Here is a 13,732-nt window from a genome sequence, read left to right as displayed (position 1 = left end):
TAGATAATTTTATTACCTTGCGACGACTCGAGAATAACTTTCATATCAAAATTAATGCCTGGAAGGCATAGCTCATTCTAACCCACGACTGGTTTCTGTTGGCCCTTATTGCAGCAATCGCTAAACTTTATTAAGGTATAGTACACTTTTGCCAATAGGGATATAAATGTTAAATGCCCACGTAGTGGGATATAATTACTACCAAATGCCTCCAAGATGTCATCAAGTCTATGTCATAGAGCTTTAGGCTACGCTAAATAATATAATAAATATGTACCACCAGGCTGCAGCCCACGTGGTCCACTTCAAAGTGTTTGGCGGCGGTATCACGCTGACGGACTCCACGCGCAAGCTGTTCTTCCGAAGACACTACCCGGCCACTGGCGTCTCCTACGCGGGCCTGGATCCTGACGAGCGGAGATATACCTACCTCGACAACGGCACTCAGCATGAAAAGTACGATATACATGTTTTAAGTTCTATTTACTAACAAATATTTGAAACAGAATCCTCCGTTAAGTTTGTCTTCTATAAATTATAAACATAATTACTAAACGAAATTTTATGCTTTAAAACAGAGTATTCCGCTGAGTTTGTCTTCTGTACTTTATAAACTATAAAATTACTGAACGAAAATTTATGCGGTTTTAGATTGCGATTCATGACGTAGGGTTTATTTAAATATTGTTCTTTTATGAGTTCGAGGGGTCAGATATTTCGAACTGATAGATTTTCCATTTTACCTTCTCTTTTTCTATTACAGGAGTCTTTCAATAACTCCGACCTCTTTTTTTATTATAATGTCCTAAATAACTTAGCCTTTCAATTGTATCTCTCTTCGGTTCTCAATATGTCGGAATGTTTTATTATAATTTAACTCAATGTTATTTTGTTTTTTTTTTTTTGTATTAAACAGCCAGCTCTAAGCACTAGCTCGTTCAGTTCAGCTACAAGTTATAGGTATTGATTCACAGGTTTATTTTCCACAGACGTATATTCGCATTCGTGGCGCGCGCGTCTTCAGGAGCTGACAATCAGTGCCACGTGTTCGCTGAACTGGAGCCTGAACAGCCCGCTACTGCTATCGTCAACTTTGTCAATAAGGTATATTTATAGGTCCTTCTATATAATAAAGATTATTATAGCAAAATAACATTATCCAGTTCTTGTTTGCGCGTTACAAATGCCCGGGATATCACCATAATTATGATGGGATCGAAGAGCAACACGCCTTTCAGTGAATAAGGCTAGGTTCATATGAGAAATGATAATCTGCAGCACGTTCAGAACAATTATTATTGTATAGAACCTGCCTCGGTAGACGTTAATTTCTGTCAAAGAACCTATATGATCAACGATCTAATGCGATTATAAAAACTGTCTATACTAGTATCAATGTTTCATGGTAATAGTGTTCGTCGGTTAAAGAGCTCCGTAGTTGAATGGTCTAAAAACAGGCAAAACTTATAATTTAATATAAGGTATATTAATCTAAGCTCGTTTTCCTCAGAAAATGACGGACAACTTTGTTCGTGAATTTGCGTGCGATACTGGTCCTTCTATAATTCGTCTGAGGCAACACATAATTTATTAGACACGCTATCACTTTTAAAGCCGCACGCGATTAGATTTTTATCATCTGAACCATAATGATGCCCATGCGGCAACCCTGTACCGGACGAGGTATAATTTGAGCAGTTTGCCTTTTTTTGTAGACACAATTAATGGTTCTCGTTTTCATTATTTTTATGTCTAAAATTAAGAAATGTTTTTTTAAATTCGGAATAGGTAGTTAGATACCTACATATCCAATTTATTTACTGAAGTTTTTGTTATTGTTACAGGCTCTGCTCGGAAACTCTCAGAAAAGGGATATTATATGAAACGCTCATTCCAAATAAGCGTGTAGTTTCCTAGTTTCATTCGGTTTAGTGGATTAACAATACTCACTGATAAGTGTAAAACACGAAAATAATCTACGAATTCATACATCGATTCCATCAATCAAAATATATTTGATTTTGTCTATTTTTATTCCACTAAGTACACATATTATAAAGATACAATAATATATTGTGAAATGATGAAAATTGATTTAAATTGTAAGTTTAATTTTATGAATAAGTTATTTTCAAAGATTTACTAGTACGCTTCACATTCACCAAGTACAATGTACTATTTTATTAATTTTAATAACAATGAAATATATATTATTATTAATTTAGGGTAGTGAGGAACTAACTAGTCTCATTATTAGTATATTAATATAGAGTCATGTGTGCCTAACATTAATTATGTCAATAATAATGTAAGAAATCACTTTGTAAAAAAGGCCCTACAGCATTCTAAATAGATATAAATAATATAATTATTAACACGTTGGTATTAATATAAGTTAGACATGAAGATTTTGCATCAATGAAGTACAATGGGCTTTTTGCCAAATAGTACAACGAAATAACAAATAAAAAGTACTATAAATTGCCTAATTTTAAATATACAGTAAGTAAGTATACGTAACCATCAATGTGTGTAGATAGGTATAGTATTTATACGTCCACACGAGTAAATAGATAAAATTTAACTGTGCCGGTGTTTCTAATCTTATCTTAGGTATAATGCCACAAACTTATCTGACCCGGTGTCCAAAACTGGAACTAACGCAAAGACGAATAGGAACTAACGTCGTGGCGGTCGCCATTTTGAAAAACAAGCGCGACAATCGGAACACCCTCACCGGGTCAGGTAAGTTTGTGACAATACACACATATTGCAACCATAGATAAAGCAGAGAAGCAATAAACATTTATCCCACTTCTGAAAAATGTTTTTTTTGAGCTTTTTTATTTACCTATGTATTAACTAATAAAAAGAACATTAGAACGCCTTTTAAAATTAAACTCATTACAAGAACAACGTAACAATTTTAGGCAGCTTTCAAAAAGCTGCTAAAGTACCTACTCGTAGGTACAATAATCCAAATAACTGAAACTTTTTATTTTTAATTTTAAGACAAAACACCACGAATAGTATAGATTGTAACATTTTGTGTTATATTATATATTTTGTATGCTTACAAAATGAAATATTATGTGGTACACATTATTTCAGTAAAAAGCTGTATAAAATAAAATGCCTTACCAGTGATCTAAAAATGTTATGAATTAATATTATAAGTTAATGGTTAAAGTGTACCCAGTTAAAATAATTAAAAGCTAATGGATATACTTAAATTGTAAGAAATAACTGTTGTCAAATGTATTTATTGGTTATAATAAATCATTTAAAATATTATTTTTTGTTTTCTTTTTAAGTTTAAGAAGGGATTTTCCGTAAAAATCCAGATACTGTATTTATTTTTCTGAATAATTATTATAACAATTTAAATAGCACATACCTTTATCTACTAGTGCCTATTATTTAACTAGGCAATTGAATAAAACATGACAAAAGCTACAGCGATTAATACCAAGTGTTGCTTGTTAAAGGTAATGCTTTCTAACTTAACATCAGTAGAAAAGCTTGCTCCGTCAATTAACTAATATTATTAGAAAATTAAAAAATATTTAAGGTGCTTAAATTAATAAATATTCAAAACTTCATCTTGACTATTTATTTATCATGGCAACACTTAGGAAAGGAACCAATGCGAAGAATTCCCATATTCACAAACACGAAGAATATTTTTAATAAGGAAGTAGGTAGGTACATACATGGGTACAAGTTATTAATGACAAATCACAGATTAATAGTTCATTATCTACTCTATATGTCATAATTAAACAATTTCATATAAAGTCATGTAGTGAATTATTTTAATAAAAAAAAACAAAACATGAAATTTATAAAACATCCTACCAGCCAAGGATATCATATAAATTTTGTCAATAAATTATAAATAATTTACATAAATCATCCAAAACTAAAAACTATATCCATAGTCTATGCTCGTGTTCATTGGATCGTTTTTTGTATGAACGTCAGTCTTCCGAGCGCCGGCCGAATCTTAAATGTCCGTAATCATCGAAAGAATCGTCTGCCCGTGCTGCCCGGCTCCTCAACAACCCATACTCGCGGTAGAAATGCCTCGGCTGAGTGTCTTCTTCCTCCTCCGCAAGGGACAAGCTCCGTGAACGCGCTGCCTCGGAGGATCGAGTAGAGATCACTAGCGCCACGCTCAGTGCTAACGCGATTATTGTTTCAACCCGCATTTTGTTTGGATTATAATCTGAAATCATTATTTAATTATTATTATTCTCTTTTTTTAATATTCGTACTATACTCGTTCGTATTCGTAGTTTGGCCCTACAAACTATATACCTACTTACAAAATGTTCATAAATGTTTATACAGCAATCAAATTAAAATGCAAGAATTAAATAACTAGCTATTTAATTCTATTATTTAGTAGTAGATAATTTAACACCTAAAAATAATCATATTTAACTGTTTCCTAAATGAATGTCTCTAATATCTTTTGAATAATATTTAAAAAAAGCAATACTTTAAATAATTAATATTTTAAATAATTAAGTGATAAAAGTTTATAAACATTTCACATCGATTTTGGCTGTATTTAAATTCATTAATTCACAACGGAACAATTTATTTGTTACTATAATTCTGAAACGGCTGTATATCGATTTTGACAAATTTTGCTACCTACTTTAGTAAAAATTTCTCTAATAGATTACATTTTTTTAAATAAAATTATTAAAATTGTTTAAAATAATTTTAACAAATTACGAGTAATAATTTTAACAAATTATGATAGAAAAAAAAAATACTATCTAAACACTCCACATGTAGTACTGAATTTGAAAAAAGTACATTTTGCTTTATTTTTTTAATACATTTTACAGCCATGAATACCACCCATTTTAAGCGGCACTTAAAGAATATTTTAAATTTAAAAAATATATACTAATATAAAATATTCTAAAGATAGATAAGTTTAAAAAAATAAACAAGGACATACCAACTGCTTGTTGAAAGCTTCGTTTAGAAATGGGCTGCTAAACTTGGAACTTGTATTTTTATACTAAGCCCGGAAAGTGGAAAACAACGCTCCCCTCTTTGATATTCTCCTCGCAGGCTTTCCTTGGCTGTAGTAATTGACATATTTCAATTTTCAATTATTTTATCAAGCTGAACTGATCTCGTTACTTCAACCTGCTTATCCCAGAAAGCAAATCTAATTTTATTTTCATATATTTATAAATTATTTATCAGTTTGAAGCTCTTAGTAGGTAATGAAATTTTGAATCAATGATAACAGTAACGAGTTTGTAGATTAATAATATACTTATTTGATGTAAAATCATACTTGAAAATTCTATACGATTATTAGGCTGTTTGCCCATCGACCTTTGACATTGCCGAAAAAATTAAAAAAAAAGCAGTTCCCGCGTTTTTTGTTAGGTTATAACAGAACTTAGTTAGGTGTGTTTCTTTTGATTGGTTCATCATAATGGAGAACAATAAAGATTTTGATTGTTTTGAACATCAATTTGTTGAATTAATTGGCGAATTTCAGTCACTATCAGTAAGTTCCCTATAAATATATTTAAAAAATACCTAATCTTCTTACTACTATTCTCATTGACCTAGCTTCTTCGTTGTAGTAAGTCATTGTTGTTTGTTTTTGGTTGTGTTTGGGTATTACTTCCTTTTAAAATATTTATTGTACCGTAATTGGGACCTAAGCAAATACTGAAGTGTTTTTCAAATAGCAATGGGTAGGGTGACAGTTCGTTTCACTCTTGAAAGTTTCCCGCTATTCACGATAATAGTACGTATTCTGAACGTCATAAGGCAACTGTCACCATACCCGTGCTATCTTAATAACACCAAATATCCCCTATATTTGGTCCTAGATCCCAATTACTAAACTCCAAATCCTGTCATAAAAGCATTCAACCTAAGACATCTCATGAAGTGTAAAAGAGATATTTGATCAATGACTGGTTTTATTCCTTGTTTTATTACAAATATTAATTTTAAAGCCTACTGGGCTTTAGGTTAAATCCACCACTAGTTCTCATATTAAATACAGTAGAACCCGCTTAAGACGATTACGCTGAAAACGGTTTCTCGCATAATACGTCATTTGACGCCAGTCCCTACAACTTCAGACATGTTTTCATACATTTACTAAAGCTTAATACATCATCCAGTTTAATACGCCTAGATCTCACATTCGTGTAATTCCAAATGCGACAAATAAATTACAACAGATAGATCAGGACATCATAAAATTCCTTTAGCAAGGTTGCAGGACAAGACTAATATATGATATCATGATATCTTAAAAAACTGAAAGACCGTGACAGCAAACTACCCTTGACATGATGCGAAATTTTGAAGACGCGCTGCAAAAGTAAAATTTAATTGAAAATTTCGTAATTGCTAATGCATCAAAATCTTTTTGTCATACCAGAATAAGTGATTACTTTAAGTAGCATAATTAGGTAGTCTTTACACCAAATACATAATAATTTTATAACTATGTTATTATTTTACACTATCGTCCACCAATATCCCGTATACCTACGCTTTCCCGTCTAAGACCCGTTTTTAGTTGGGTCCCTGCGAAATCGTATTAAACGGGTTCTACTGTAGATATCTGAGTGTAAGCTACGAGAAGCGCTGCGGGTGGAAGCGGCGCGCGCGGAGGCCGCGGAGGCTTCCCGCGACGCGAGTGAGCGCGCGACCGAGGACGCGCGCGCCAGCACTCAGGCCGCGACCGCCGGCACCGCGCAGGGGGTCAAGACGCTCGCAGCCGTACAAGACGAACTCACTACGGTGAAAATGCAACTAGATTTTGCGGTACGAATTTCCTTGAGGATCCCCGCTAATTATAAAATTCAAAATTCATTTATATCAATTAGGCTTAGTTTACAAGCACTTTTGAAAGGTCAAGATTGTCATAATTTAATTTAATCTAATGGTGGTAATAATAGTCGAAAACTTTAAATTAAAGTTACGAGGGTATAACTCATTGTCAACAAGTATATAGCTCAATGCATGTGACTTCTGCCTCCGATTTCGGAGGATGTGGGTTCGAATCCGGTCCGGGACATGCACCTCCAACTTTTCAAATATATGCATTTTAAGAAATTAAACACGTGTCTCAAACGATGAAGGAAAAAAATCGTAAAGAAACCTGCATACCTGTAATTTGTTAATTTTTTTCGTGTGTGAAGTCTGACAATCCGCGTTGAGTCAGAGTGGTGGACTATTAGCTAACCCCTATCAATCTGAGAGGAGACTCATGCTCAACAGTGAGCCAAATATGATTGTTAATTTTTTTGACTACAATCTCATCTGATGGTAAGTGATGATGCAATCGCGGACTAACTTGTTAGGAGTTGAATGAAAATCCACACTCTTTAGATTTCTATACGACATCGTACCGGAATGCTGAATCGCTTACGGCGATACGTCTTTGCCGATAACTAGCTAAAAACTAAAGTAACTAAAAAAAAGCAAATGCCGCCGTTTGAAAAGGGAATTATTCAATTCAGATATTAGAAAGATATCAAAACTTTAAAAATGTAAGTATTAGAAAAAAGTTGCGTAGTCGCCGCTCTACCCAGGAACGGCTGAACCAATTTGGCTGAAAATTGATGGGGAGGTAGATAAGCACCAGGAGTAGGACATAGGACACTTAGGGTAGAAGTAGGGTAGGGGTAGGGTAAGAATAGGGTAGTGTGTAGGTTAGGGGGCAGGGTAATGGTTGGGTTGGAGTAGGGTTTTTTTTTATTCTTTACAAGTTAGCCCTTGACTACAATCTCACCTGATGGTAAGGTAGGTGAATAGTGGGAGTAAAATAGGATAGGGTTAGGGAAGAAGTCAAAGTGAAGCTTGAGCGGATCCGATAATTTACAGTACATAAAAAATACTTTATCTATACTAGTATTATAAAGCTGAAGAGTATGTTTGATTGAACGCGCTAATCTCAGAAACTACTGGTCCGATTTGAAATATTCTTTTAATGTTAGATAGCCCATTTATCGAAGAAGGCTATAGGCTATATATTATTCCCGTATTCCTAAGGGAACGGGAACCACGCGGGTGAAACCGTGCGGCGTCAGCTTGTTTTAAGATAAGATGCTTATTTTACTTTAGGATCGTCAATGCAAACTGTATGAAGAAAAATATTCCGAGATGGTGAACAAGGCAGCGTCACTGGAGAGAGAATTGGAAGCCCTACGACCTCTTCAGGCCGCAAACTCAGCGTATCAGCGACAATACGCGGAACTAAAAGAGCGTATTCGCATCGCGACAGAAGAAGCGCGTAGGTGATTCTATAACGTTTTTGTTTAAATGTATACTCAGAGGCACTGAACTGAATAATGTTACTAGTTACGCAAAATCATTTGAAACTTCGTTACATTAGAGTTTTTATTTATACAGATTACAGATACACTAGTTTTTATTTAATAAAAATACCAAATAGCTATTATTTTACATGCACTCAAACTTCGCAAAAATATCGACTCCCGCTAACGGTCGCGATATTGTACGTGACGTCATCACACAACATTTGCTCACCTGTTATAGGCAATTTCGTACTTCTGCCTTACCTACTGACGAACTAATGGTTAAAATTGAATTTTTTTTTTGTGTTGAAAAGCCCATTTATCGAGGAAGGCCGAACATTATTTTCCATGTTTTGGCCACATTTTTGATCGGTGCTTTGCTCCTATTGATCGTAGCATGATGTTACGCTTATAGCATTCCTCGTTAAACGGGCTTTTCAACACAAAAAGAATTTTTCAATTCTAACCATTAGTTCGTCAGTAGGTAAGGCAGAAGTACGAAATTGCCTATAACGGGCGAGCAACTGTTGTTTGGTGACGTCACTGCGTTAAACGCGAGCTGATCACCGCGCGCTCACTTTAAAATTCTATATCTCGGGAATTAATTAACGTATCGAAATAATTCTTTCACTAGTATTTTTTGTTTTCAACGGAGAATACAGAAAGCTAACATTTAAAAAATAGTTAACATTATTCATTATACGCCCACTTTAATTTACTCGCGTCATATTAGGTGGGCGCATAATTGTGCTTCTGAGTATATTTATATCAAATTATTGAAACTACTAAATTATAAATTGTAATACGGGTTAAGGGATTTTGTAAGATAGCTCGGATAGATGTAATATCACCATGAAATGCCTATAATCGAGGATTTATTACCACCACAGTCTATTTATTTTGCCGCAAAGCGTCGTAGTTGTTTCGATTTGTTATTAGATTTAGATAACAAAATGCTTGAATTTGTATACAGTTATAATATTGTATGTATATAACTAACTATTAAGTGTAGTATCACTACATAAAAAGCAGTAGTTTTTTTGGTCCCTTTGTATTCTTTAATCTTTAAAACTACGCAACGGATTTTGATGCGGTTTTTTGAAAAGCCGCACGCGGACGAAGTCGCGGGCGTCCGCTAGTCTAATAAATAATAGATAATACTCGTACAACAACATTGAACTTTCATATATTACCTATATGTTTAGTAAATAATTTTTTCACTACTCTTGCCCAAAAACATTGTCATACTACCACTCCACAGCGGGGCTAAACAAGCATATTAGCCTCTAGGGGCTAAAGTAATTTTGTTTTTTTAATTATTGTCTGTTACGAGTACTATATAGCCTACTTTATATCGAAGGAGGTTATATGGCTCCGCGCGTCGAGCGATTGAGCCAGAGGTAAGGTCCTGAAAGGTCCTGACTGTTTGATAAAAATAAAACTTGGAATTGGAATAAAATGCACCGTTCTTGTCTGTGGAATGCGGTTATTTTTTTTATTTGATTTTTATTGAGTTGCGAATTTATAGAGCGAGATTTGAAGACAAGGGTGCACGGTGTAATACCTTTGCCTTTTCTTCATGGGAAAAAATTATATTAATAAAGAAAATAAAATTAAAGAGCAAATTTAAAAACAATTATTGTCGTGAATAATTTAATTACTTGATATTTTTAAATAAATTCATTGTGAATTTGTGAACGTAATTTACAAATTTCGCAACATTAATTAATTGTTATGTCTTCATCTAGTGAGAACGGTGACCCTAATTTGGAGATGGATCAAAAAAGACTTACAAATTAAACACCTACTTACGAAAAATTTAATAAGTGGAGAAAAGAACAACAAGTGCATTTTTACTTACAACTTACGCATGGTGTTTTTTAAACAATTATCTAACATGTTTACCCCTCATATTCATTATTCAACTTCACTGTAGTCGGAAATTAAGTTACCGGGTAAAAGCATTTCCCCGAAACATCCAAAGTTGTAGCATTTTGTACCTACATTTTAATTTTCAAATAAAATATACCATTGAATATTGTACTAAACTATTTTATTTTCTCACAATCATAGTGAAAAGCAGAGTGTAACACGTGGGGCTAAACCCATTATAAACTCGGTTTCTATTTAGGCGGTAAAATACCTCGTATTTAATGGGTCTTTTTAGCCCCTTGTATAACAATCTACTATTTGTTGTCTCTTCTCTGCGCTCGAAATACGCTTACAAATTTTCCCTTAAATATCAGCGTCGTAGTCATTATTGGAATTTTCAGTCGATCCCGGGTTACGAAAACTCCGCTACTATTTAGTGTTAATTTATTATCAACCCATATTCGGCTCACTGCTGAGCTCGAGTCTCCTCTCAGAATGAGATTGGTTAGGGCAACACGCTGGCCTAATGCGGATTGGTAAACTTCACACACGCATCAATAAAGAACATTCTCAGGTATGCAGGTTTCCTCACGATGTTCTTCCTTCACCGTTTGAGACACGTGTTATTTAATTTCTTATGACTTTATATTACACAATAACTGAAAAGTTGGAGGTGCATGCCCCGGAGGCCGGAACGGATTCGAACAGAAATCGAGTTGAAACCTGATTTTTTCATACAAAGTGAGGCATCACGTCTTGAAAACGAGTTACGGAGAGTGGAGAGCAGCGCAAGCGCAGGCTCCAAGCTTCGGGAGCGCGCACGTCTTGCGGCCGCGGCGCACGCGCGGGAGCGGCGCCTCGCGAGCGCCGAACTACAGCACACTGCGAAGGAACTAAATACTGCTCTTGGCAAGGATGATCGAGTTATAGTTAGTAGTAGCTCTTTGTTGCAGAATATCTCCTGCAGCTCAAATGAACAACAGCACACTGCACAGGAACTAAATACTGCTCTTGGTAAGGATGATCGAGTTATAGTAGTAGTAGCTCTTTGTTGCAGAATATCTGCTGCAGCTCAAATGAACAACAGCACACTGCGCAGGAACTAAATACTGCTCTTGGTAAGGATGATCGAGTAATAGTAGTAGTAGCTCTTCGTTGCAGAATATCTGCTGCAGCTCAAATGAACAACAGCACACTGCACAGGAACTAAATACTGCTCTTGGTAAGGATGATCGAGTTATAGTAGTAGTAGCTCTTTGTTGCAGAATATCTGCTGCAGCTCAAATGAACAACAGCACACTGCGCAGGAACTAAATACTGCTCTTGGTAAGGATGATCGATTAATAGTAGTAGTAGCTCTTCGTTGCAGAATATCTGCTGAGCTACAGCAATAATAATAATAATAAAAATAAATGCCACGCTGACAACTGTCATGCTTCGTGCTGTCGCCGAGCAGCATTGGTATGTTACGGTATGGTTGCCGGTTAATGATGCTTAACAATTTAGTTTTGCGGGCAAAGTGTAGCCTATTTTAGGGTGTGTTTCCTGCGAGAACGCCTTTGCGAGGTCCGCTTCAAATTTTGAATTTGTTCCCGCAGAAACCATAGATTTTTTCGGAATAAATTGTATCTTTATTCCAAATTTCACTTACATCTGTTTAGTAGTTTTTGCCCGACAGAGTACCTACAAAAATAAATTTTGCAGGAACCATAGATTTTATATTTATCTTATTTCAGATTACTTTTTTCTATACCTACGTCTTTTTAATGGTGTAAGACTACGTCCGATCATAATAGAACAATAAGTTGCTCCAGATTTAGCTTATTCTACCTGAAAATCCGTTCAGTAGCACCAGAGAGCGTGCAGACGGTCAGACAGACGGGGATTTTTTTTTTGTATTCTGTTGCTCATTTAGGATCGCCTCAACTGGATTTTTGTTATTTTATTTTATTTAAAGTTCGATTTCTATCTCATATCTGAGCTATAAAAATTAAGAAATGTTAAATCTTTAAATATATCACAGTTTTATTTTCAGCTGAAATAGCGCGCCAAAAAGTTGTGATAAGCGAGTTGGATTGCCGCTTAGCCAAGTCTCACGAAGACATAAACAAAAAGTTTGCTGATTCTGAATTCGAAACTCTGATTGAAGTAAAGGCAGCATTGGAGTCAGAAAGAGCTGGAACGGATAGACTGGCGAAGGCGTTGGCTGCAGCTTTGGCTGACAACGCTACTTTGGCTTCGTCGGCTGAAGCTGTTGACAAGACTCAGCTCAGTTTGTCACTAGAAAAAAGCAGCATCTGCCCCATAGACTCTTTCCTTGCTGAATAAACTGTTGATTGAAGTTGATGATTATAATATAATTAATAAAACATTATACGTGTTGTTTCTTTTGTGGCCAACATAATAACTAGACGACATCCCGTGGTTCCACTCACGTAGTTTATCGTTGCCGTGGGGAATACGGCAAAAATATAGATTAAAAAAAAAAATTTAGAAAAATTTTAATAGTTCTGTAGATTCAGACCCCCTACAATCTCACAAATTGTACCTACCTCTTTACATTGATAGAAGTACCTATAGATAAAGTCAGGTTGAGGTGAGATGTAAGCACATCTCACTATCATAATGCTACGGCAATTTTTAAAAGAGTAGCAGAATACTTTGAAACAATCAAGAAAAAAAGTGTAAAAATATTTTTCTCGTAAGTATTTTAAGTATTTTTTTTTTATATATATCTACCGATATTCCCATTTCCCTACAACTAGTCGGGAACGACTGTATTAGGAGTGGACCAATAGCCCAACGGGTTTCAACGATCGAAATTACCGTTGAGCTATTGAGGCTCTTTATTTTATTCTCATACGTATGTTATTGAACCACCTTCGAGAATAGTTAACTATTCTAGATCACACTGATTTTCTGACGAAGTCGCAGGCGCGTTTATCAATATTTCAAAGTCAGAAATCGACAAATTGTTGTGGGAGAACCAGTTGTTACTTAGATGTTATGCTTTTTACATTCAAAACCGGTTTCCAAATCGCGACATACCTGCCGTGTTTGTATGTAAGGTCGCAAAATGGTTACATAATTATTATATTGGTTTTGTGGATAAATGCCTTCTGCAAATAGATCATTTGGTCAAATGTACCGTTTAACGCAACAGATACCGGTGCTTGACCTTTTGTACTGTTTCGTAAACTAGTTTCAAGATCTAAACCTATATCAAAAATCTTATCTACAAGTGAAATATTTTAAGAAATTTATAAATCGCCAGTAAGTGCTTGTGCTTTAAGCTTGTAAGATAATATTAATAGAAATAAAAAAAAACAAACATAACTTAAATCGATAGAACTTTTTTTTAAACCTTTAACTTTGATGAGTAAGTAGTAAAACTGCCTTTTGTTCTGTACAAACCTAAAGATTTACATGAGACTACTAACTAAACTAAAACAAGACGATTTGCAAGGAGTAGGTCCACTTAGGTATTGATTGTCTAGGCATTCAACAATTAGTTTGATTTTGAATGCTATTAAGTT

General features: G+C 34.8%; 2 protein-coding genes across 8 annotated transcripts in view; both read left to right on the top strand.

Moving 5' to 3' along the window:
- Positions 1 to 3,294, top strand: part of LOC112044096 (tensin-1) — a 193,199-nt gene extending 189,905 nt beyond the window's left edge. For all 7 annotated transcript variants that reach the window (XM_052890502.1, XM_052890498.1, XM_052890509.1 and 4 more), the window contains 3 exons: positions 284 to 456; positions 990 to 1,104; positions 1,845 to 3,294. In XM_052890502.1, coding sequence (XP_052746462.1) covers positions 284 to 456; positions 990 to 1,104; positions 1,845 to 1,883 — 327 coding nt within the window. In that variant the 3' untranslated portion in view covers positions 1,884 to 3,294. The remainder of the gene's footprint in view (positions 1 to 283; positions 457 to 989; positions 1,105 to 1,844) is intronic.
- Positions 3,295 to 5,470: 2,176 nt separating this feature from the next.
- On the top strand, positions 5,471 to 12,570 carry LOC112044072 (uncharacterized abhydrolase domain-containing protein DDB_G0269086-like). The gene is made up of 5 exons (XM_052891169.1): positions 5,471 to 5,545; positions 6,622 to 6,828; positions 8,131 to 8,303; positions 10,939 to 11,105; positions 12,232 to 12,570. The coding sequence occupies exons 1-5, from the start codon at positions 5,471 to 5,473 to the stop codon at positions 12,522 to 12,524; spliced, it is 915 nt and encodes a 304-aa protein (XP_052747129.1). The 3' UTR covers positions 12,525 to 12,570.
- Positions 12,571 to 13,732: the final 1,162 nt, after the last annotated feature.

The sequence above is a fragment of the Bicyclus anynana genome, chromosome 3 (genome assembly GCF_947172395.1).
Source record: "Bicyclus anynana chromosome 3, ilBicAnyn1.1, whole genome shotgun sequence".
NCBI classification, from domain to species: Eukaryota; Metazoa; Arthropoda; class Insecta; order Lepidoptera; family Nymphalidae; genus Bicyclus; species Bicyclus anynana.
This window is presented reverse-complemented; position numbering and strand designations above follow the sequence as displayed.

Excerpts from the sequence above, each read along its gene's own strand:
- LOC112044072 (XM_052891169.1), top strand. The coding sequence starts at position 5,471 with ATGGAGAACAATAAAGATTTTGATTGTTTTGAACATCAATTTGTTGAA. Across the intron at positions 5,546-6,621 it reads GCGAATTTCAGTCACTATCA|ATATCTGAGTGTAAGCTACG; the intron begins GTAAGTTCCCTA and ends GTTCTACTGTAG. Across the intron at positions 6,829-8,130 it reads AAATGCAACTAGATTTTGCG|GATCGTCAATGCAAACTGTA; the intron begins GTACGAATTTCC and ends ATTTTACTTTAG.